General features: G+C 38.0%; 3 protein-coding genes across 3 annotated transcripts in view; 1 reads left to right on the top strand and 2 right to left on the bottom strand.

Moving 5' to 3' along the window:
* Positions 1–2,012: 2,012 nt before the first annotated feature.
* Positions 2,013–4,699, bottom strand: ribc1 (RIB43A domain with coiled-coils 1; the record flags this gene model as incomplete). Its single annotated transcript, XM_083894754.1, has 7 exons — positions 2,013–2,094; positions 2,248–2,414; positions 2,770–2,988; positions 3,563–3,681; positions 3,934–4,048; positions 4,173–4,390; positions 4,501–4,699. 7 exons carry the CDS (start codon positions 4,697–4,699, stop codon positions 2,013–2,015), a joined length of 1,119 nt encoding a protein of 372 aa, XP_083750880.1.
* Positions 4,700–5,693: 994 nt separating this feature from the next.
* On the top strand, positions 5,694–15,789 carry smc1a (structural maintenance of chromosomes 1A). Its single transcript, XM_083895270.1, has 26 exons — positions 5,694–6,013; positions 6,556–6,744; positions 6,898–7,010; positions 7,373–7,576; positions 7,819–8,057; positions 8,152–8,410; positions 8,736–8,876; positions 8,970–9,052; positions 9,138–9,237; positions 10,072–10,179; positions 10,289–10,474; positions 10,788–10,967; positions 11,111–11,257; positions 11,519–11,656; positions 11,751–11,867; positions 11,962–12,068; positions 12,360–12,501; positions 12,596–12,741; positions 12,911–13,064; positions 13,158–13,265; positions 13,454–13,610; positions 13,710–13,864; positions 14,125–14,276; positions 14,384–14,453; positions 14,550–14,660; positions 15,028–15,789. The coding sequence occupies exons 1-26, from the start codon at positions 5,905–5,907 to the stop codon at positions 15,106–15,108; spliced, it is 3,696 nt and encodes a 1,231-aa protein (XP_083751396.1). The 5' UTR covers positions 5,694–5,904; the 3' UTR covers positions 15,109–15,789.
* A 506-nt stretch (positions 15,790–16,295) lies between these two features.
* Positions 16,296–25,179, bottom strand: part of LOC310931496 (dihydropyridine-sensitive L-type skeletal muscle calcium channel subunit alpha-1-like) — a 39,197-nt gene continuing 30,313 nt past the window's right edge. Inside the window, exon 45 of the mRNA XM_083894666.1 lies at positions 16,296–17,791. Coding sequence (XP_083750792.1) covers positions 17,471–17,791 — 321 coding nt within the window. The 3' untranslated portion in view covers positions 16,296–17,470. The remainder of the gene's footprint in view (positions 17,792–25,179) is intronic.

The raw sequence follows: 25,179 nt of genomic DNA, 5'->3' as shown, positions 1-25,179 counted from the left end.
GAGTAGCATCTGGTGTATATAGCTGCATCTACATCTATCTACTTAGCCATAATACAGTATTATTATGTACATGCTCCTTATATGTTCCTGTGCCTGCTGGGTCTGCATAGAGCACCAGAGTGATGTCATTACTCGCCTTCCTACCAGAAGTGTAATGCCATTATTGGAAATGATATTGTAATTTTTTTTTGTGTCAAGACCTATGTGTAGCTTTCTGTATCTGTCTTTGTCTCTTTCTACACTGTATTAAAACATTGCTGTCTCTAATTACCAACCTTTTCTTACCTATTCATATCATACCACGCAACTTGTTTGAGGAGCAGTATTTATTTATACCACAGATTAGAGAGTGGAGTCTTGAGGGAAAACACTCTCGATGTTTTATTTTCAGACCCGAATTAATGCAAGCTGGTGTTGCAGACAGCAGCGATGGTTGCTAGTTGGTGTTCAAAAGAGGCACTCAGTTGTTAGATCAAACACAGAGAATGTATTATTTTTAGGGCTGGTAGTAATTGTTTCTACGTGCTACTGATGACTCAAGAACCTGAGATAACAGGTACTGGAGTGACTATGAGAAAACCTAAAAGGAAAGCTGTTTTCCCCACTGAATGTAAATATAACTCCTAAAAGGTTGTTCTTATGAACCCATCCATGTTTGCTAAAAGTGTGAAAAAAAAAGTGCAGGTTTTAAATAACTTAAAATGCTGCAATCTGTAATTCTCTTTCTTCTTCTTCGTACTATTGCTCTGATTTCAACTTTTCCATATTTGACAAAAGACTGCAGTGAGATTTTAGCAAAAAATAGTTGAGGTATAAAAAAAACTTGTATAAAACACATTGTTCTGTAGACATTTTTTTTTTTGAACATTTCATAATTTGAAAATCGAAAAAAAAATTACATTAGCGTAACTTAGTGATAGAGGTAGCTATACGTTTCAATAAAAGCTAGGAGTGCTTTGCTGCACATAACCATCCATCAATGCATTGCGATGCAGGGAATATCTGTGGAGTTTTTGTCAGAGGCAGTTATGAAAGGCAGGGATGCAGCGAGCCAGGTTGTGCCCACCACAGGGAGCACGCACATGCAACGCTGCTGGTCTCATTCGTCCCGTTTCAAATCAAATCTCGACACTGGCCAAATATTATCTGGCAGTCCCAGAGGTAAAAGGAAATGGGATGATCTGTAATGGCCAGTGACACATTCAGTGTGTGCACGCTCCCTGTTGTTGGTTATACACACACACACACACACACATACACACACACACCCCCACACACTCACACACTCACACACACTCAGGACAAATAAAGGTTTAAAAACATTTATTTTCATACAGGAATGATGGATGACAAAATATGCCAATATTCTAACTGCTGCTAAACATCTGTGTTTGTCAGTGTTCAGAGCAAATGTTAGCTTTGAATGAGGAATGAGTGCATACACACACACACATATACTCACTCAACTGCCGCCACTCACTCTTTGCTGTTTATGTATTGATGGGAAACATGACACTGGCCTTTGCTTTGCTTTGTTTTCCCTTATTTTTTGTAACTAAAAGATAAAACATAAAAAAAAAGAAAGAAAAGTCAATGGGTTTGTTTAGAGAGCCCTCTTGATAATTCAGAAAAAACTGAATTTTAACAACATTGAAAATGGGGGAGGGAGGAGGGATACGTGTGTGTGTGTGTGTGTCCCTGCTGGAGTGTAAATGTGCCACTTTGTGGTGTGTGGGATGCTTACTAGTGGGGCCAACATAACTGTACATGCATTATGATTCTACCACTGTATCTGAATATTTGACTGCAAATAAAGTACATGGAACAATGTGTATCAATCAGGGATTCACCTTTTGTGTAGCGAGCATGAGCAGAGCAAATCGATGACGATGTGACGTAAAAGCAACGGGTATCGACTGAGAAGAAATCGTTTCACACTGAGTGTGAGTAAAAGAATCAATAGATTTTTATTAGCACATTGTCACAGGAGGACAAGGATCAGTGTGAGGTGATCAGCGAGAGCTGGTGTTGAACTGATCAAAGTAGTTCTTAGTGGGTTTGTTGGTGTATAGCTTCTGGTTCAGGAACTCCTGGCTGAGAGAGACACAAACACACAGATTCACACAGTCTCCAGAAATACAATTTTAAGTCTGAATTATTCATTAACCCTCACATCCAAAATGTATTTGCTGGCACAGTTTGCATAGTGGGTGCACAGTATGTAGAGTAGGTGTGTGCAGCACTTACTGAGTCTGCTGCTCACGAGCTAGCTGCACGTTGCACTGGTCCATCTGAATCCTTCTCTGTCTCCTCAGCTCTGCTGCCTTTGTCTCCTCGTCCTCTGCTTCTCTGGACAGCTTCAGGAGCTGAAGGTCCCATGTTGCATCCTGCATCTTCTCAGCATCACGCTGTCTCTAAATACATAAATGTCTAGAGTGAAAATGCTTGGGGATACCAGGTTGAAAGAAATTCAGCAGCTTCTTTTTGGGTCAGGTTGTTAGACAGTACTAGCACTTAAAAGATGAAATAGGGGAACATCTTTTGAGTGGATGGTGTTCATCCCTCCATTAGAGTGTGACTCAGCATGTTATTTAAACAGTGCATGTTGATATCACACGAGTAAAACATTACAGAAACCACAATTTGGAAGGAATTCTGAGGAAAAGTGGACTAAAAAGGAGCTTGGAGAAAGGTAAGAATGATTAATTGCTTATTTGTGTATATTTTTGTATATGAGGAATACATTATAATTGAGGATGACCCCAGTACCTGTCTCTCACAGCGCTGGGACTCTCTCTCCTTATGGATGGCGCTCAGCTGCTCAGGGCTCATTCCCTTCCACCTGTCGGTCAGAACCCGGTGTGTCGTCCCTGCTGCTTCTGCACACTCTGTCATCATGTCCGATGTCAATGTGTGCCGCATCTCTGCACGATTCTCCCTCTCCTCTCTCCTGTGCTGCTCCCTCAGTTTCTCTGCCTGCTCTGTAGCCTGTGGACAACAGGTCAGTGTGAGCATTAGCATTAGCAGGGATCCAGGGACATTTCTTCTTTCTCTAGATGACTGGAAAACCAGCTTTACACATCCCAACCACTGCTATGTGACGTTTCTTCTAGTATAGAGCCAAGAATTAACCATATGGTAAATGCCCTCCTGAGGAATTCAATCAGTCAGTGGCATGTGCATCATGCCTGTGTTTATTAGAGAAACCACACGTCAGAACATACTATAACCTGAAAGACTTGTCATGATATCTCCCAATGGAGGATTCAATCAAGTGCGTTCAGGCAAATGAAAGGAGAGCTAAATGGAAGCTTTTAAAAACAGACAAGGCCCATGCATACATCAGTGCTGTTTAACCACCCATGGTGCTGTTTTTTGTTTTTTTTTGGCCAATGAACATGAAAGCTTCCTGCAGCAAGTGTGTGCATGACTTAACATTTTCAATTAGCACTTGAGAACATCATGTCACAGCTCAAAACCCCACTGGATTTTGCTTTTCATCGCTCACTCAAAATCGGCAGGTGGTGTGTGAATGTCTTGTGTCCATCTGCATGTACTGTACCAGAGCTCGGTTGTAGTTGTCGAGTGCCATGCGTAGAGCTTTCTTACATTCCTCCTCCAGTGCCGCTTTTTGAACCCCCCTTAGGTCCTGATGCATTAGTTCTCTGCCTGCAAGAATCTCTGTGAAACACGGGTGAGAACGAGTTTGAAATCAAAACATTTTTTAGGCGCTCTTCAGTGACACAGTCACACATACATAACGCTTATCTGTGATGAGCATCCATCAACGCCACATGGCAATAAGGGCTGTGTGCGTGGGAGTGTGTGATTGTTTGAGCAGTACAGCATGAAGCATGTGTGATTTACAGCAGCTACAGTGTGTCCCATGTCAGCTCATGTGTGATTACAGTGTGTTTGCGTGTCTCTTTTCACCTCGGTGCTTGTTTCTCATGAGTCTTCTTGCCTCGTCTTCCTTCTGCGCTCGCAGATCTCTTTCTGTCTTTTTCATTTGTTCTCTCTCCATGTGCTCCTCTCCGATCCCCTCTCCCTGTACATGAAACAAGAACAAAGCCCTCCGAGCACTTAACGTGATAACTAACTCAACCCTTTGTTGGACTATGTTCTCCTGCTCTTGATGCACACCGTGCACCTGATAGTCACTCAAAGCCTACCTGGAAAACCTGCATACTTGCAGGGCCCAGCTCACTCTCTGGAATAGTGATCATGGATGCCCCCTTCAGGCCACACTTGAGACCAGCATCACTGGAGTCCTCCTCATGCTGCTGAGTGGCCCAGTGCTGGACCAAGTCAGCGTGGACTGCTGCTCGTCTCTCTCTTTCTTCAGTGTCTTGTTGCAGCAGTATTTTGTCATGATACTCTCTCAGTTTATCTGTACAATATTGATAGCAAACACCTGACATTAGTGGGGGAGTAGGTCATATTCTGGGACCGAGCCACCAGGGTGACTTTAGTCTGTGCATGGCTCAAACCCCACTTTACCGAAAGCTTTGTCTCGTTGCTGCTCCATGTTTTGTTGATGCTTTTTCTCCTGGACTTGTTGGTTTAGAGCATCGAGGGCAACACCCATCACACGCACCCGGGTGTTGAAGATTCTGGCCTTGCGTGCCGTCTCCGCAGACCTTCTCCTTTCTACAGCCTTTTCAGTAGACTGGTCAACAGGCAAATCCACTTTGTACATGCTTACAGTTTCAAGTGAGCTGGAAAGGAGAAAACACAACGGTATATAAGGGGTTGTCACTCAACATTGAAGTAAAAAAGACATATGTTTAGCATAAACATATTGTAAAGAAAATGATCTAAAGTCAAAGCTAAATAAAAGTACCCACTATACAGGAAATGGCTCAGAGGCTCAGTTGATGCCATGCTTGCAGTACATTATTGCATTGCATCTATATAGGAATTATTTTTATGTAATAGCACACCAAGCACATTTTAATGATTAAATACACTCTTTGGCACTATCAACAAAAGGTATCACACTCAATTAATTACATTTTGAATAATATATTTCTCAAATCATATAAAACATCTTCTTGGTTGTCAGAATATGGTAATATTTGGTTTTAAATACATATTTTATTCTAGCATAGCCTATGCACCTTGAAACAAGACAGAATGAGACAAGCTTATACACACGAATAATGACAAATATAGCTATAATATGACATCATAAAAATGGCTTCACTGATATAGACTGCAACCCAGTTTTATGACGTCAGACGTATTTTATTGTAGGACTTGTGAAATCATCGATTTAAAGCAAACACTCACCGACAGGTGTTTTAAAAGATATTTGAAGTCATTTAAAGAACAGACAAGTGGGACGACCTCAGTGCGTGAAGCAGCTCCGTGTCCTGTTGCGTTGGTAACTATGGCAACATCTCAACACAGGAACTTATGTTAGAAATAAATTAAATACACACACATTTTACCCATGTACAAACACAGACTCTCTCTGACGTTAACATCATGTTTAATAATAGTTAATAATACACCTCCATGTTGGTGCGATAGGGATTCTAAAGTAACAGCTGAACTCCGGAGAGGAAAACACTCAACATGGTGTCGCGAGAAAACGCGAGATTTCATGTCGCGCGCTCTCGGGTTTTCCTGTTCGACTGTAAAATGGCGCATTGTTGTCACAGATACGACGCTGTTATTTGACTTAGATTATGACGCTATTTGAGATGTTAAGCCAAATGTGCACCTCGTAATGCCACTTGCGCGTAGGCCAGTCATACGTTGAACGGGGATTTAATTTATTTGCGTGCATGCTTCGCCTTTTCGGAGTACGTTTTCGATAAACACTTGTTAGCATTAGCAACATTTTACTTGCAAACACCCACTGCAGTTTCTTAAAACGGCGACAGGAATACAGCGAACATGGGCTATTTAAAACTGATAGAGATCGAAAACTTCAAGTCATATAAAGGAAGACAGATCATTGGACCTTTTCACAAGTTTACTGCAATCATCGGACCCAATGGATCTGGTATGTTTTGATCGTGGCTAGTGCTGAATGAACATAGCTTGTTAGCATCGACTAGCAGTAAGCACATCGCTATAATGTCTGTCTGACATAAGATTTTGTCACAACCTCTACTTTCTAGCGAAATATCATCAGTATTACTAATCTACTACTCTGTTGTGAACCCAGTGCAACTGTATTATGTGATTTATGACTGTTGGCTTGCACAGTGTTGTACGTTTACGTTTGTAAGGGTATTATATTAACCCTTAAACTCAGTTATGTTATGTCGTCTTTTTATGAACAGAGATAGTTTTGTTCTGTTTTTGGGCTGTAACTAACAATTGTTCACGATGTAGTCAGTGTTTTGTTTTGTTATTTTAAATGTTATATGTTAATATATGTTTATTAGTGGTGTTTAGTGATTACAGCCCTGTTCTTCCTCACACAGGACAAGGTCAAAACTTTAAACCAGATAACGCATGCGTGTCTCATGAACCATGCACCCTGACTGTGTTCAGTTCATATTTTATTGTTGATGCTGATTTTGTTGACATCACTTGTAGGAAAGTCCAACCTCATGGATGCCATCAGCTTTGTGCTGGCGGAGAAGACCAGTAACCTGCGTGTGAAGACTCTAAAAGATCTTATCCATGGAGCACCTGTGGGGAAGCCAGCTGCCAACAGAGCCTTTGTCAGTATGGTGTACCAGGAGGACAATGGAGAGGAGCGCTCCTTCACAAGGGCCATTATTGGTATGAACTGTCACTGGCCGTCATTAATGTTTTGGTCATTTTCTTTATGTCAATATAATCGGATGTGTTCAATGAAACACCCTTAAAGCCACATTTTGTGTGCTTTTAATGAACTAAACTTTCCGATGTTTTATCTCCTTTAATATGCATCAGGTTCCTCCTCTGAATACCGCATCAACAACAAGGTAGTGGGCCTGCCTGAGTACAGCGAGGAGTTGGAAAAACTTGGCATCCTTATCAAAGCTAGGAACTTCTTGGTCTTTCAGGTGAGAACAACATCCTAAAACTTTCTTCTTAGTGTAAACAAATGAATTGTTGTCCTGTCATAATACTTTTTGTGCAGCCACAGATTTGCTGTCTGACATTTGTGCTTCGGTGAATTCAGGATTGTGATTCATGAATGCCTTGCTTCTGTTAATATTGAGGAATTGGTGATGTAAAGTTATGGCTGTGATAAACTGTAAATGGGAATGTTATGTATGTTGCACTTACTCCTTGTGGTGGAAACAATGAAGTTGGCAAATCACAGCAGATGCCCACATAGTGTAATTTCATATACATTTTGGGTGAGGAATTTTGAAGATTAATTTTGTAATCACAGTTTGGCTGTCTCACTTTTTATCTCTAGGGAGCTGTGGAGTCTATTGCCATGAAGAATCCTAAGGAGCGTACTGCTCTGTTTGAGGAGATTTCCCGTTCTGGCGAGCTGGCCCAGGAATATGACCGCAGAAAGAAGGAGATGGTGAAAGCAGAAGAGGACACTCAGTTCAACTATCATCGGAAGAAAAACATTGCTGCTGAGCGCAAAGAAGCGAAGCAAGAGAAAGAGGAGGTTTGTTACACAAGTCGGTTACAAAAGAAGAATCTCTGCAGTTTCATTTACTCCTACACAGGGTTGCTTAGTTACACTTTAGCACTTCACAGTTTTGATATTTGATTCCTTTCTGTCTTGAACTTCTCGTCTGTCACACTTTGTTGTTGCTGCCTATCTTGGCAAAGGCATATTACATTTGTCCTTTATTTAAAACACATAGAATCTATGCTTTCACAAGTTAACTGTGTATCTCCTTTCAGGCTGAGCGCTATCAGCGCCTGAAGGATGAAGTAGCAAGGGCCAGTGTTCAGTTGCAGCTCTTCAAGCTTTACCACAATGAAACTGAGCTTGAGAAACTAAATAAAGAATTGGGCCAGCGGAACAAGGAGATCGATAAGGACCGTAAAAAGATGGACCATGTGGAGGAAGAACTAAAGGATAAGAAGAAGGAGCTGGGCAGGATGATGAGGGAGCAGCAGACCATTGAGAAAGAAATCAAGTAAGTAACATGCCATGTCATATTTTCTTAATACAATTCATTAATCCTGTGCCATTTACAATGGGTTTTCTTGATCCTGTGACTCTTTTCATAGAGAGAAAGATTCTGAGTTGAACCAAAAGAGGCCACAGTACATCAAGGCCAAAGAGAACACCTCGCACAAGATCAAGAAGCTTGAGGCGGCACGCAAATCCTTGCAAAATGCTCAGAAGATGTACAAGAAACGCAAGGGAGACATGGATGAGCTGGATAAAGAGATGAAGGCGGTGGAGCTGACCAAGCAAGAGTTTGAGGAGAGAATGGAGGAGGAGGCACAGAGTCAGGGCCAGGATCTCACTCTGGAGGAAAACCAGGTCTGATATGTTTGGGAGTTGCTGGGATTTCATTGTTTATTTTATTTATTTGATATCTTTCAAGCTAATCTAAATTTTCAAGGAATTGAGATTGCAGTCAAAGTTCCAAAAAACCCACTGGCTAGCATCTGCATGTCCGAGAGCTACAGCATATATTAGTCTTGGGTTTTCAAAATGCATTCATCAGTTTAACATTTTAATAAATGTACAAGTGGAAAGCTAGCATATATCATACGTTTAAAGATTGTGTCTTTTGTAATGGTCATCACCTAATGGATAAGTTCAAGTGACTTAATACAACCCACTGTTTCTCTCTCATGTCCAGGTCAAGCAGTACCATCGTCTGAAGGAGGAGGCCAGTAAACGTGCTGCAACGCTGGCACAGGAGCTGGAGAAGTTCAACCGTGACCAAAAGGCAGACCAGGACCGCCTTGACTTAGAAGAGAGAAAGAAAGTTGAGACGGAGGTAAATGAAATAATCGCAGCAGTTTGTGCCATAAGAATTGTTTTTAGCATATCATTGAATGCAGACAATAATATATCTTTTGTTTCTCTCCAGGCCAAAATCAAACAAAAGATTAGGGAAATTGAGGAAAACCAGAAACGTATTGAGAAATTAGAGGATTATATTTCCACCAGCAGGTATGCTGCTTCACTGGGTCAGTGTATTGATTTGATTTCTCAATTATACTCTCTATTTACCTGCTTGTGGTCTGTTACCCCTCAGGCAGTCACTGGATGAACAGAAGCGCATGGAGGAGGAGCTGACCGAGGAGGTGGAGATGGCCAAGAGGAGGATTGATGAGATCAACACGGAGCTTAACCAGGTACACAACACAAACCCACAAGAAAGAAAATTATATTGTAAATGAAATTTTTAACCTGCTTCTTTAATCTATGCTCATGAAGTTTGCAAAAAAAAAACTAAACATGTCTGTATGATGTTTTATGTATCTGTTTGACAGGAGAGAGCGAGTGTGTGTCACACATTATGTGTTTAAAAACTCAAGCACATCAAAAGCGTAGCTCTGTTTAATCAGGATTGACGCTGATAAGGAATGCAGTAAATACAAAATGGAACATATTTCATTGCAGGTTTTACCCCAGACCTGCAAACATGCAAGGCCCAGTGGTAGGGCCTCTCAGGCAGCCCACTGTGTTTTTATAAAAAAAAATGTAAAAGTTGACAGGAAATTTGGGACATAGACTGGATAATTTCTCTATGTGCAGTTTTATCCCCACATCCAAATAATGATCTTTGTTGTGAAATGTGTTGACAGACTCTTAAGAGCAGAGCAGACTTTTCATTGTTTTCACTCCGTGGTCTCAATATTTGTGTAGAAGACGCTTTGGCGTTGCAATTAAGGGAATAAAAAGCCTGGTGGCCCGCCAGGCTTTTAATGCACTGGGGGAAACCCTGCATTTTATGCAAACGGGTGAATGATAATACAAAAAATGCATTAAATTTAAGAGCAGAAACTTGGCTTGTGTTTGATTGCAAGACCAACCAATCACAGCTATTATACTGTAAGCACTTTATAGTTTTACAGAACCTCTTCCCAATGATGAATAATGACTTGAAACAGACAACATGAACCTTGTTGTGGTAAAGACATTTAAAACATCTTATAAAATAAAATATTATTGTCTTTTTTTTGTAGGTGATGGAGCAGCTTGGAGATGCTAGAATTGACAGACAGGAGAACAGTCGCCAGCAGCGCAAGGCTGAAATAATGGAGAGTATCAAACGACTCTACCCAGGCTCAGTGGTAAGGAAACTGACTTAGTTCATTAGTTCATGCTCAAAAACCTACAGTGTATTTATTTCCTCCTGGATTTAGTGATGTGTCAATAATATACTACCTCTTCTGTCCTCAGTATGGTCGTCTTATTGACCTATGTCAGCCCACTCAGAAGAAGTATCAGATTGCTGTGACCAAAGTGTTGGGCAAGAACATGGACGCCATCATTGTTGACTCTGAGAAGACTGGAAGAGACTGCATTCAGTACATCAAAGAGCAGAGAGGAGAGCCTGAGACCTTCCTTCCTCTTGACTACCTTGAGGTAAATTGTAGGACGTAGTGATTGTCGCTCTGCTCAGTTAGAGATAGACCATGCAGTTTCAAAACTGCCATCCAAGGAAACGTCCGATTTTGATTTATAGTCTGAAAGCATGACCAGTTAATTCGATGCTGCCCAAATAGCTTTTTGCAGCACCACATTAAAATATACATTTTATGCAAAGTTTTTGCAGCAAACTTTATTGGTTATTTAATTTCTGTTAAATGCCAGACTCTAGTTTTGTGATAGAACGCTTATCAGAATTATAAATTACTTCATTAAAAGACTCTTAATAAGCATTTTTCTTGGAACAAAGGTGAAACCAACTGATGAGAAACTGCGAGAGTTGCGAGGAGCCAAGCTGGTGATTGATGTGATTCGCTATGAGCCTCCTCACATTAAGAAAGCTCTGCAATATGCATGTGGGAATGCCTTGGTCTGTGAGAACGTAGAAGATGCTCGAAGGATCGCCTTTGGAGGTCCATATCGACACAAGGTACGTGACCTATGTTGGACTGCTATTTCAGGCACTCACATGTCCACTGACGACATTGGCTGTACATGAAATGACTGGAAAGCTATTATTCCTGCCCACTGTCTAATTTTCCACCTAACCTTGTCTTTTCTGCCTTTTTCCAGACTGTAGCCCTGGACGGTACTCTGTTTCAGAAGTCTGGAGTCATCTCTGGAGGAGCCAGTGACCTGAAGGCCAAGGCCAGGCGCTGGGATGAGAAAGCAGTAGACAAACTCAAGGAAAAGAAAGAAAAACTGACAGAAGAGCTCAAGGTAACCTTTAAACATAAATAAAGTTTCTGTTTTAGTCCGTTTTATTGTTTTTGCAGAGACTTCATGTTGTGTAATCTACCTTGTAAGATACATTCTTTTGTAATTCAGAGTGGATTAGTAGTAATGCTCATGCTATTTCTTTGTTACATTGTCTGAAATAATTGTGCAGCCTCATATGCTTCTCAGTTCTCAGTGCCGCATCTCGCCGCATCACTTGCAGCTGCCTTATGATAATTTCCACTTGTTGTTTTTTCTTTGTAGGAGCAAATGAAGGCCAAGAGGAAGGAGGCAGAGCTGCGTCAGGTGCAGTCTCAGGCCCACGGTCTACAGATGAGACTGAAATACTCCCAGAGTGACTTGGAGCAGACAAAAACCCGCCACCTCTCCCTCAACATGCAGGTACAGCATGCTTACAGCTCATTACTTTATCATTCCTGTCTGTCGTGGCTGTAGAAACTGTTGTGCTCAAGCTTGTATTATTTGTGTCATTCAGGAAAAGTCGAAGCTTGAGAGCGAATTGGCAAACTTTGGCCCTCGCATCAACGACATCAAGAGGATTATCCAGTCCCGTGAGAAGGAGATCACTGACCTACGAGACCGCATGAACCTGGTGAGACCGACATCGAGTGAGGCTCGTTTAGAGTTCGGTTTCTGAAATTTTGACATTGCTCTAATATCGGTATGAATGTTTTTGTGTTTTCTAGGTGGAAGATGAAGTCTTTGTGGAATTCTGTGAGGAGATTGGAGTGAGGAACATCAGAGAGTTTGAGGAGGAGAAGGTGAAGAGGCAAAATGAAATCGCAAAAAAGCGGTGAGTTCTTTCAGTTAGTTCGAGCTGAAACAGACGTATTTTTGGCTTATACTAGAAGGTTAAAGTGAGTGTCATCTGTTTTTTCTGGACAAATGACTTGATTTATCTGGTATTTGCCCTTGAGTTTATTTTGACAAAATGCATCACTTGCTCTCTAAGGAAAGGTTTGCGTGTCCTTATCAGAATCTTTTCACTGCTGCATCTTTATGACAGCGACCAAACAGGAACCGCTAAGGACAGGAACACTGTTTATCTGTGTAATGTAACCTGACATCCATTGTTTTCCCTCAGTCTTGAGTTTGAGACTCAGAAGACCCGCCTTGGCATCCAGGTAGATTATGAGAAGAATCAGTTGAAGGAGGACCAGGAGAAAGTCATGATGTGGGAGCAGACAGTCAAGAAGGACGAGGCTGAAATAGAGCGACTTAAGAAGGTAAAAACATTGTGATGGATAAAAATGCAACTTATCTATTATGCCCGAAAATTTGATGTGTGAGTTCATACTTCTGTGTCCTTGTCTCTTAAAGGAGGAGCACAGACACATGAAGATCATCGATGAGACAATGGCACAACTGCAAGACCTGAAGAACCAGCACCTCACCAAGAAATCTGAAGTCAATGATAAGAACCATGAGATGGAGGAGATCCGCAAAAAACTGGGGGGTGCCAACAAGTCAGTCGCTGCACACACACACACACACACACACACACACACACACACACACACACACACACACACACACACACACACACACACGGACGTCTCAACTTACATTGTTGTAATTATAAATCACCTTTGTGTCAGGCTGTGCTAAAAGTGTGGTTGTACTTATATAATCCAGGGAGTTAACTCAGCTCCAGAAAGAGGTGACAGCCATCGAGACCAAACTGGAACAGAAGCGCAGCGACCGTCACAATTTGCTGCAAGCCTGCAAAATGCAGGATATCAGGTTGCCTCTTCGTTCTGGCACTATGGACGATATCAGCCAGGGAGAGGTATGCACAAGTATACAAATGCAGACTTTCCTTTAAGCCAGTGGAATAATAATTACGGAATAATTACATTCTTCTTTTTGTCTGCTATGAAAGGGGAGTTCACAGGCGGAAGAATCCAGCAGCCAGAGGACGTCCAGTACTGTTCTGGCTAAAGAGGCTCTAATAGAAATTGATTACAGCAACCTGTCTGAAGACCTCAAGGTAGCTAGTCCCAACATCACCTCGCATTTAAAACAATCCAGTTTGACGCCCTCTCATTATTCTTTTATTAAATCAAGTTCCCTCATTAATGTTATGAGGTTTTATAAGTGGTGGTAATGATGGTTATATCAGTCTTGGAAAAATGTGTGGGATCTCTGCTCTCATTAATCACGTTTGACTTCCTGCAGGACACACTTACCGATGAAGAGATCAAGGGGGAGACAAACACGCTGCAGCAGCGTCTCAATGAGCAACAGAGCATCTTGCAGAGGATCAGTGCGCCCAACATGAAAGCCATGGAGAAGCTCGAGAGCGTCAGGGACAAGTTCCAAGAGACCAGCGATGGTGAGATGGCAGTGGTTAAATGATGGTGCAGACGCACCACGCCCTTTGTGGAGCTGTCAATGATGATATGATATACTGTGTTTTTTCTGTCTAATGCAGAGTTCGAAGCTGCTCGTAAGAGAGCCAAGAAGGCAAAGCAGGCCTTTGAGCAGATTAAAAAGGAAAGGTATGATCGATTCAATACCTGCTTTGAGTCTGTGGCCACCAACATTGACGAGATATACAAGGCCCTCTCTCGCAACAGCAGTGCTCAGGTATGTTTTTTAAAAAACAACACATTTTTTAAAAATAAAGATCACGATCATCTGCTTGAGTATAACCTCATATTTATCCAATTTTTACTCACTTTACTTGGTGACTTTCCTCATTGTATTTTATTACTTCCCTTTAAGCACGTAAAGCACTTTGGGCCAACAGGGGTTGTTTTTAAATGTGCTATAACAATTTATTTAACCTTGACCATAAATATTTAAAGGAGAACTTTTCACCCAGAGTGTGTGCGTTTCTTCTATAGGCGTTCCTTGGCCCAGAGAACCCAGAGGAGCCGTACCTGGATGGCATTAATTATAACTGTGTGGCTCCGGGAAAGAGGTTCAGGCCCATGGACAACTTGTCTGGAGGAGAGAAGACGGTTGCTGCCCTGGCTCTGCTCTTTGCCATCCACAGGTGAAACAATGGAGTGGAAGATCCAGTCTGAATACTTTATTCTCTGCTGTTTGAAAGATTTCTGGGCAGTTGGTCTATTAGTAAAATCTGTCCCTGCTTGTCTTTAGCTACAAACCTGCACCATTCTTCGTCCTGGATGAGATTGACGCTGCTCTGGACAACACTAACATCGGCAAGGTGTGTTCAGATATTCAATTAGATGCGATTACGTGAGATGAATTTTTGGTGATCGAATTAGTACAACTGAAACTTGTAAAATCCTGTGAACTGAAGGTGGCGAATTACATCAAAGACCAGTCGGTGCAGAACTTCCAGGCCATTGTCATTTCTCTGAAGGAGGAATTCTACACCAAGGCAGATTCACTCATTGGTGTTTATCCAGAGGTTTGTGTCTCACTGTTGTCTTCATAAAATTTGATTTGAAAAGTGTCAAGAAAGTATCTATCTATCTATCTATCTATCTATCTATCTATCTATCTATCTATCTATCTATCTATCTATCTATCTATCTATCTATCTATCTATCTATCTATCTATCTATCTATCTATCTATCTATCTATCTATCTATCTATCTATCTATCTCAGAAAAAACCCCTGCTGTTTTGATTAGTTGTACCTAATTTATCAATGACTTTGACATTTCATTGACTTAATGATCAAATCACCATAAACCGTTGAATACATGCACATCGGAAGCTTCATTTAAATTGCAGTTCAATTACAACACATTTTTCTCTTCCCTGTCCACAGCAAGGAGATTGTGTCATCAGCAAAGTTCTCACCTTTGACCTCTCTCAGTATCCTGATGCCAACCCAAATCCAAATGAATAGGACGTGACTCCGACGGTGGTATTTTGGCAAGTTGTATGTACATCTGTTACTCTCTTGTGTACTCTGTAGACACAAATCATGTATCCCCTAGGCCCCACCTGCTCTTTACTATTGTTTTTATCATGTGTATGTATTTTTGGAAATGTTGGATTAGTGAATTAGTGATATTTTTTTTGCAGGTTGTTCTTTATGAACAGCGACAACCAAGATGTATGTACATTTATACAATTTGGCTGTTTCTCAATTTGGCCTTACAAGAGTGATTAAAGTGAGGAAACTTAGTTATCACCCAGTAAAAATGGGTCGGAGACGAACGTTTTTAAGAGACTGAAAAGTTTTTATCATGCAGTAAAAACATTAAATTGACCTGAATCAAGCCTTTTCTCAGAACTTTTATACTGCCCTTCTGTCAGTGATGTGCTTCAAAGCCTTTTCCTGTCTCCTGTTATATTTACTCAAAGATTGTCTTGGTTTTCTACATTTTTTTAGAAGCTCAATCAGGAAAATGTTAAGTATGGATACATTCCCATTATGTGATAAATTAAACCATTTGTTAGTCGCAACTGGCAGGGACTGGAATACCATCATGTCAAAACTGTAATCCGAGTTCAAGGAAATGTACTGAGGTGTATGAATTACTCTTTTCTCTTTATGTTCCCTGATATCAGCTGTAGGCAAATGGAAAACATTTGAGTGAGAATTGTCTGTCAGGATTTTTTTTTTTTTCAATAGTTTTGCTTCAATAAATACATTTCTAAATATTTAAGCTCCTTTCATTTTGTTTTGCAGTGCACGCTTGCATCCCATTTACAGCTCAAAAGCAGGTTTCTCCTTCAAGCCTCTGCTATGGGGGGTGAATTTCCTGATTCCTAAGCATTTACTTGAACTTATATGAACTCATTCTGCAGCATTCATCTTGCTGCATTAGTTTCCATTCCATAAGCGAAGAGTTTGCTTTGCAAGCCAAGACTATTTATAGAGGCTCTCAATTTTCACACCGTAACATTTGCAGTGGGGGCAGTGACAAACGCACGCACCCATCTTCTCATCGAGGCTGTTTGCGCTCACTTTCCCATTTCACAGTTTTGCTTTAGCATATTTTTACAGGAACAAACTCACCTGTAATGTCGGGTGTCCATATTGTGGTTTGTTATAGAAAGAAAAAAAAAAACATGTAAATGGACGTTTTGGATGATTTATTTGTTTTCCAGTAGTGGAAATGTCAATCAACCATATTGGCACAGATACAGAAGTGAAGGTGAATTAAGGTCAGACGTTGAGCTCTCACTCAAAACATAAGTTTAAGATGACGGCAAAATACAGGGTGGTCAGAGAATGTAAACAAGAAACAAACTGTACTTTGGAAGGCCTGTCATATTTTAAGTGCAGTAATTTATGAACAAAATGAGTTGAAAAGGCTTTGGGGAGCTTTCGAGCTCCATCCACCATACTCCTGGTATGCTGAGGATACATTTTCTGTATGGGTCCAACTAACTGCCCCCAACTCCAAGGTTCATGTCAGTGAAAAACAAAACCTGTAGCAGTAGAGTGACTTAAAGTGAAAAAAAACGATCACATGCACTGCATGGCTACAGTATCGCTTAAACAGGACAAAAACATTAACACAACTAAATCTTACATGAAATAAACTATATTGTTTATTTCATCTGTAAGGTAATAATCCTATGTGTTCAAAAACAAGTTTCCTCTTTAAAATCCGCTGGAATCAACTGCACACAAAAACAGCTGTGAGCAGAAGAAAACTGGCGTAATAAAAGACTAAAAGACAGCAAGTCCTAAAGGATTAGGACACTGCTTCGCAAACTTGAACGCTGTTAAATCCAGAACCATTTAAGAGTGTGAGCTTAATGCTATGCTGGTCTTTTCTGGGCCTGGATTCACAGAAACTCAGTGGAGTCTTCCCCTCCTCTTCACTGAACTGCAGCAGAGTCCCTTATTCAGAGTCCCTTCAGACATTTTAGTTAACAGTTACGATCCAACTTTCCTCTCTTCAAGGCTTCAGCGAGACACTCGGCTCACTTACATGGTTGTACCATAACAATATGGAATGGATAACCTCAACAAACCCTATAAAGAAAGGAGTGCGTCAATGTGTTTGCGCTGAGATAAGTTAGCGTTTTTATTAGTTTCAATAAATCTGATTAAGAAATTCTTTCATGATCAGAGATGCTGTTTCTCCTTAGTTGGGATTAAACCCCAACTTTTACAGTATATCACAATTTGTGAGTCCGCAAGGCATCCTAGAAGATTTTCACATGGGCGCCAAGTTTGGTAAACTGAGGTAAGGAGGAGCCACCTGCGCGAATAAAAAAAACACATGATGACCACTAGGTGACAGCCTCTAAACTTTTGAGTCAGTATCCTTGACCTCATGTACTGAGGGAACCATAGGGATTGGACGTCTCTTTCTCCTCACAGCTGGATCCGGCTGGATCTGGCTCCCCTTTTCCTGTGCAGCCACAGATAGGTCTGGCGGAGGTGCAGGGATGGGGCGTCTCTTTTTGACAGACTGGATGCTGCCAGAACGTTCTTTTAGGATGCCCTGAGCCAAGCCTTCCATCTCATTGACAGGGATGCGCATGGCATCAGCCATCTCCTGCTTCGTCGCCGACACAAAAGCCTCATCTCTGGCCATTGAGCCCAAACCGCCCATCACTAAAGCCTGGAAGACAGAACAATGCACAGGTTTGGTACTCACGCGCAGTAACATTTTCATATTAATATTGTCTTAGCTGTTATTATTTGTATACAGCAGAGGTGGGACGAAGTCATTGTTTTGTCATATTAACTATTTCCATAGCAGTTGCTGTCTTGTCATGTCTTTATCTGATCTTTTTGGTCACATTTAAGACCAAATGTGACCAAAACATTTTGTACTACATAGTATAGTATGACGTTTTAACTAACCCTAACCCCAATTTTGGACCAAATTTTTTTTTCAAAGAATTGTCACATTTTGGACGACATAGTATAGTACAACGTACTACATAGTATAGTATGACGTTTTTGTCAAGTTTTGGACCAAAAAACGTTTTTCAAAAAAATGGTCAGATTTTGGACGACATAGTATAGTATGTCGTTTTTGTCAAATTTTGGACCAATTTTTATATCAAAAAATGGACACATTTTGGACGACACTGTAAAGTATAACGTACTACCTATTATAGTATGACGTTTTTGTCAAGTTTTGGACCAAAAAAACGTTTTTCAAAGAAATGGTCAGATTTTGGACGACATAGTATAGTATAATGTACTACCTTGTATAGTATGTCGTTTTTGTCAAATTTTGGACCAAATTTTTATATCAAAAAATGGTCACATTTTGGACGACATTGTAAAGTATAACGTACTACATATTATAGTATGACGTTTTTGTCAAGTTTTGGACCAAAAAAACGTTTTTCAAAGAAATGGTCAGATTTTGGACGACATAGTATAGTATGTCGTTTTTGTCAAATTTTGGACCAAATTTTTTATTTCAAAAAATGGTCACATTTTGGACGACATAGTATAGTATAATGTACTACCTAGTATAGTATGACGTTTTTGTCAAGTTCTGGACCAAAAAAAGGTTTTTAAAAAATGGTCAGATTTTGGACGACATAGTATAGTATGTCGTTTTTGTCAAATTTTGGAACAAAAAAAGTTTTTCAAAAAAATGGTCATATTTTGGACGACATAGTATAGTATGTTGTTTTTTGTCAAATTTTGGACCAAATTTTTATATCAAAAAATGGTCACATTTTGGACAACATAGTATAGTATAACGTACTATATAGTTTAGTATGAGGTTTTTGTCAAGTTTTGGACCAAAAAAACGTTTTTCAAAAAAATGGTCAGATTTTGGACGACATAGTATAGTATGTTGTTTTTGTCAAATTTTGGAACAAATTTTTTCATATCAAAAAATGGTCACATTTTGGACGACGTAGTATAGTATAAACGTACTACATAGTATAGTATGACGTTTTTGTCAAGTTTTGGACCAAAAAAAGGTTTTTCAAAAAAATGGTCAGATTTTGGGCGACATAGTATATATGTCGTTTTTGTCAAATTTTGGACCAAATTTTTTATTTCAAAAAATGGTCACATTTTCGACGACATAGTATAGTATAATGTACTACCTAGTATAGTATGACGTTTTTGTCAAGTTCTGGACCAAAAAAAGGTTTTTAAAAAATGGTCAGATTTTGGACGACATAGTATAGTATGTCGTTTTTTGTCAAATTTTGGACCAAGTTTTTTTTCCAAAAAATGGTCACATTTTGGACGGCATAGTAAGGTATGACGTACTAAATAATATAGTATGACGTTTTTGTCAAGTTTTGGACCAAAAAAACGTTTTTCAAAAAAATGGTCAGATTTTGGACGACATAGTATAGTATGTTGTTTTTGTCAAATTTTGGAAAAAAAAATTTCATATCAAAAAATGGTCACATTTTGGACGACGTAGTATAGTATAAACGTACTACATAGTATAGTATGACGTTTTTGTCAAGTTTTGGACCAAAAAAAGGTTTTTCAAAAAAATGGTCAGATTTTGGGCGACATAGTATAGTATGTCGTTTTTGTCAAATTTTGGACCAAATTTTTTATTTCAAAAAATGGTCACATTTTGGACGACATAGTATAGTATAATGTACTACCTAGTATAGTATGACGTTTTTGTCAAGTTCTGGACCAAAAAAAGGTTTTTAAAAAATGGTCAGATTTTGGACGACATAGTATAGTATGTCGTTTTTGTCAAATTTTGGAACAAAGAAAGTTTTTCAAAAAAATGGTCATATTTTGGACGACATAGTATAGTATGTCGTTTTTGTCAAATTTTGGACCAAATTTTTATATCAAAAAATGGTCACATTTTGGACAACATAGTATAGTATAACGTACTACATAGTTTAGTATGAGGTTTTTGTCAAGTTTTGGACCAAAAAAACGTTTTTCAAAAAAATGGTCAGATTTTGGACGACATAGTATAGTATGTCGTTTTTGTCAAATTTTGGACCAAATTTTTTTATCAAAAAATGGTCACATTTTGGACGACATAGTATAGTATAACGTACTACATAGTTTAGTATGATGTTTTTGTCAAGTTTTGGACAAAAACATTTTTTTCCAAAAAATGGTCACATTTTGGACGACATAGTAAGGTATGACGTACTAAATAGTATAGTATGACGTTTTTGTCAAGTTTTGGACCAAAAATGGTCCATTTTTTTTCCAAAAAAATGGTCAGATTTTGGACGACAAAGTATATATAGTATGTCGTTTTTGTCAAATTTTGGACCAATTGTTACATCAAAAAATTGACACATTTTGGACGACACTGTAAAGTATAACGTACTACCTATTATAGTATGACGTTTTTGTCAAGTTTTGGACCAAAAAAACGTTTTTCAAAGAAATGGTCAGATTTTGGACGACATAGTATAGTATGTCGTTTTTGTCAAATTTTGGACCAAATTTTTTATTTCAAAAAATGGTCAGATTTTGGACGACATAGTATAGTATAATGTACTACCTTGTATAGTATGACGTTTTTGTCAAGTTTTTGACCAAAAAAACGTTTTTCAAAAAATATATCAGATTTTGGACGACATAGTATAGTATGTCGTTTTTGTCAAATTTTGGACCAATTTCTTTTTTTCAAAAAATGGTCACATTTAGGACTACAAACTATAGTATGACGCACTACACAGTATAGTATGACGTTTTTGTCAAGTTTTGGACCAAAAAAACGTTTTTCAAAAAATATATCAGATTTTGGACGACATAGTATAGTATGTCGTTTTTGTCAAATTTTGGACCAATTTCTTTTTTTCAAAAAATGGTCACATTTAGGACTACATACTATAGTATGACGCACTACATAGTATAGTATGACGTTTTTGTCAAGTTTTGGACCAAAAAAACGTTTTTCAAAAAATTTGTCAGATTTTGGACGACATAGTATAGTATGTCGTTTTTGTCAAATTTTGGACCAATTTTTTTTTTCAAATATGGTCACATTTAGGACTACAAACTATAGTATGACGCACTACATAGTATAGTATGACGTTTTTGTCAAGTTTTGGACCAAAAAAACGTTTTTCAAAAAATATATCAGATTTTGGACGACATAGTATAGTATGTCGTTTTTGTCAAATTTTGGACCAATTTTTTTTTTCAAAAAATGGTCACATTTAGGACTACATGCTATAGTATGACGTACTACCTAGTATAGTATGACGTTTTTGTCAAGTTTTGGACAAAAAAAGGTTTTTCAAAAAATTTATCAGATTTTGGACGATATAGTATAGTATGTAGTTTTTGTCAAATTTTGGACCAAATTTTTTATTTCAAAAAATGGTCACATTTTGGACGACATAGTATAGTATAACGTACTACATAGTATAGTATGACGTGTTTGTCAAGTTTTGGACCAAAAAAACGTTTTTCAAAAAAATGGTCAGATTTTGGACGACATAGTATAGTATGTAGTTTTTGTCAAATTTTGGACCAAATTTTACATTAAAAAATGGTCAGATTTTGGACGACATAGTATAGTATAACGTACTACATAGTATAGTATGACGTTTTTGTCAAGTTTTGGACCAAAAAAAGTTTTTCAAAAAAATGGTCAGATTTTGGACGACATAGTATAGTATGTAGTTTTTGTCAAATTTTGGACCAAATTTTACATTAAAAAATGGTCAGATTTTGGACGACATAGTATAGTATAACGTACTACATAGTTTAGTATGACGTTTTTGTCAAGTTTTGGACCAAAAAAAGTTTTTCAAAAAAATGGTCAGATTTTGGACGACATAGTATAGTATGTCGTTTTTGTCAAATTTTGGACCAATTTTTATATCAAAAAATGGTCACATTTTGGACGACATTGTATAGTATAACGTACTACATAGTTTAGTATGACGTTTTTGTCAAGTTTTGGACCAAAAAAACGTTTTTCAAAAAAATGGTCAGATTTTGGACGACAGAGTATAGTATGTCGTTTTTGTCAAATTTTGGACCAATTTTTATTTTAAAAAAATGGTCACATTTTGGACGACATTGTATAGTATAACATACTACATAGTATAGTATGACATTTTTGTCAAGTTTTGGACCAAAAAAAGGTTTTTCAAAAAAATTGTCAGATTTTGGACGACATAGTATAGTATGACGTTTTTGTCAAATTTTGGACCAATTTTTCTTTTCAAAAAATGGTCACATTTTGGACGACATAGTATAGTATAATGTACTACATAGTATAGTATGACGTGTTTGTCAAGTTTTGGACCAAAAAAACGTTTTTCAAAAAAATGGTCAGATTTTGGACGACATAATATAGTATGTCGTTTTTGTCAAATTTTGGACCAAATTTTTTATTTCAAAAAATGGTCACATTTTGGACGACATAGTATAGTATAATGTACTACCTTGTCCAGTACGACGTTTTTGTCAAGTTTTGGACCAAAAAAAGGTTTTTCAAAAAAATGGTCAGATTTTGGACGACATAGTATAGTATGTCGTTTTTGTCAAATTTTGGACCAAATTTTTTATTTCAAAAAATGGTCACATTTTGGACGACATAGTATAGTATAATGTACTACCTAGTATAGTATGACGTTTTTGTCAAGTTTTGGACCAAAATAAGGTTTTTTAAAAAATGGTCAGATTTTGGACGACATAGTATATAGTATGTCGTTTTTGTCAAATTTTGGACCAAATTTTTTTTTCAAAAAATTGTCACATTTTGGACGACATAGTATAGTATAACGTACTACATAGTATAGTATGACGTGTTTGTCAAGTTTTGGACCAAAAAAATGTTTTTCAAAAAAATGGTCAGATTTTGGACGACATAGTATAGTATGTCGTTTTTGTCAAATTTTGGACCAAATTTTTTATTTAAAAAAAGTGGTCACATTTTGGACGACATAGTATAGTATAACGTACTACATAGTATAGTATGACGTTTTTGTCAAGTTTTGGACCAAAAATAGGTTTTTCAAAAAAATTGTCAGATTTTGGACGACGTAGTATAGTATGTCGTTTTTGTCAAATTTTGGACCAATTTTTTTTTTCAAAAAATGGTCACATTTTGGACGACATAGTATAGTATAACGTACTACATAGAATAGTATGACGTTTTTGTCAAGTTTTGGACCAAAAAAACGTTTTTCAAAAAATGGTCAGATTTTGGACGACATAGTATAGTATGTCGTTTTTGTCAAATTTTGGACCAATTTTTATATTAAAAAATGGACACATTTTAGACGACATTGTAAAGTATAACGTACTACCTATTATAGTATGACGTTTTTGTCAAGTTTTGGTCCAAAAAAAGTTTTTCAAAGAAATGGTCAGATTTTGGACGACATAGTATAGTATAATGTACTACCTTGTATAGTATGACGTTTTTGTCAAGTTTTGGACCAAAAAAAGGTTTTTCAAAAAAATGGTCAGATTTTGGACGACATAGTATAGTATGTCGTTTTTGTCAAATTTTGGACCAAATTTTTTATTTCAAAATATGGTCACATTTTGGACGACATAGTATAGTATAATGTACTACCTAGTACAGTATGACGTTTTTGTCAAGTTTTTGTCCAAAAAAAGTTTTTCAAAGAAATGGTCAGATTTTGGACGACATAGTATAGTATAATGTACTACCTAGTATAGTATGACGTTTTTGTCAAGTTTTGGACCAAAAAAAGGGTTTTCAAAAAAATGGTCAGATTTTGGACAACATAGTATAGTATGTCGTTTTTGCCAAATTTTGGACCAATTTTTTTTTTCAAAAAATTGTCACATTTTGGACGACATAGTATAGTATAACGTACTACTTAGTATAGTATGACGTTTTTGTCAAGTTTTGGACCAAAAAAACGTTTTTCAAAAAAATGGTCAGATTTTGGACGACATAGTATAGTACAGGGGTCACCAACGTGGTGCCCGCGGGCACCTGGTAGCCCGCGGGCAGCCAATACGGTGCCCGCGGGCTCACTTCACTTCACCTCACTTGCATGTATCCGTATGATCTGTCAGTAAAATATCTTTGATATTGTTTATAAAAACTGGTAATCGTTAGGAGTAAGCACTGGAATGAATGTGTATGCAGTTGAATGCATAATATTAATCATTTAAATGGTAAACAAACAAAAAAATGTTAATGTGGTAGCCCTCCATATTATTTTTTACCCTTCAGGTAGCTCTCATCTCAAAAAGGTTGGTGACCCCTGGTATAGTATGTCGTTTTTGTCAAATTTTGGACCAAATTTTTATATCAAAAAATGGACACATTTTGGACGACACTGTAAAGTATAACATACTACCTATTATAGTATGACGTTTTTGTCAAGTTTTGGACCAAAAAAACGTTTTTCAAAGAAATGGTCAGATTTTGGACGACATAGTATAGTATAATGTACTACCTTGTATAGTATGACGTTTTTTGTCAAGTTTTGGACCAAAAAAAGGTTTTTCAAAAAAATGGTCAGATTTTGGACCAATTTCTTTTTTTCAAAAAATTGTCACATTTTGGACGACATAGTATATTATAACGTACTACATAGTATAGTATGACGTTTTTGTCAAGTTTTGGACCAAAAAAACGTTTTTCAAAAAAATGGTCAGATTTTGGACGACATAGTATATATAGTATGTCGTTTTTGTCAAATTTTGGACCAAATTTTTATATCAAAAATGGTCACATTTTGGACAACATAGTATAGTATAACGTACTACATAGTTTAGTATGACGTTTTTCTCAAGTTTTCGACCAAAAAAAGCTTTTCAAAAAAATGGTCGGATTTTGGACGACATAGTATAGTATGTCGTTTTTGTCAAATTTTGGACCAATTGTTATATCAAAAAATGGACACATTTTGGACGACACTGTAAAGTATAACGTACTACCTATTATAGTATGACTTTTTTGTCAAGTTTTGGACCAAAAAAACGTTTTTCAAAGAAATGGTCAGATTTTGGACGACATAGTATAGTATGTCGTTTTTGTCAAATTTTGGACCAAATTTTTTATTTCAAAAAATGGTCACATTTTGG

This window comes from Microchirus variegatus (genome assembly GCF_963457635.1).
Source record: "Microchirus variegatus genome assembly, chromosome: 9".
Taxonomy (NCBI): domain Eukaryota; kingdom Metazoa; phylum Chordata; class Actinopteri; order Pleuronectiformes; family Soleidae; genus Microchirus; species Microchirus variegatus.
This window is presented reverse-complemented; position numbering and strand designations above follow the sequence as displayed.

Bases quoted from the DNA above. Each gene is read 5' to 3' on its own strand.
- smc1a (XM_083895270.1), top strand. From the start codon at position 5,905: ATGGGCTATTTAAAACTGATAGAGATCGAAAACTTCAAGTCATATAAA. The intron at 10,968-11,110 runs GTACGTGACCTA...GCCTTTTTCCAG, and splicing joins GAGGTCCATATCGACACAAG to ACTGTAGCCCTGGACGGTAC. The intron at 14,454-14,549 runs GTGTGTTCAGAT...TGTGAACTGAAG, and splicing joins ACAACACTAACATCGGCAAG to GTGGCGAATTACATCAAAGA.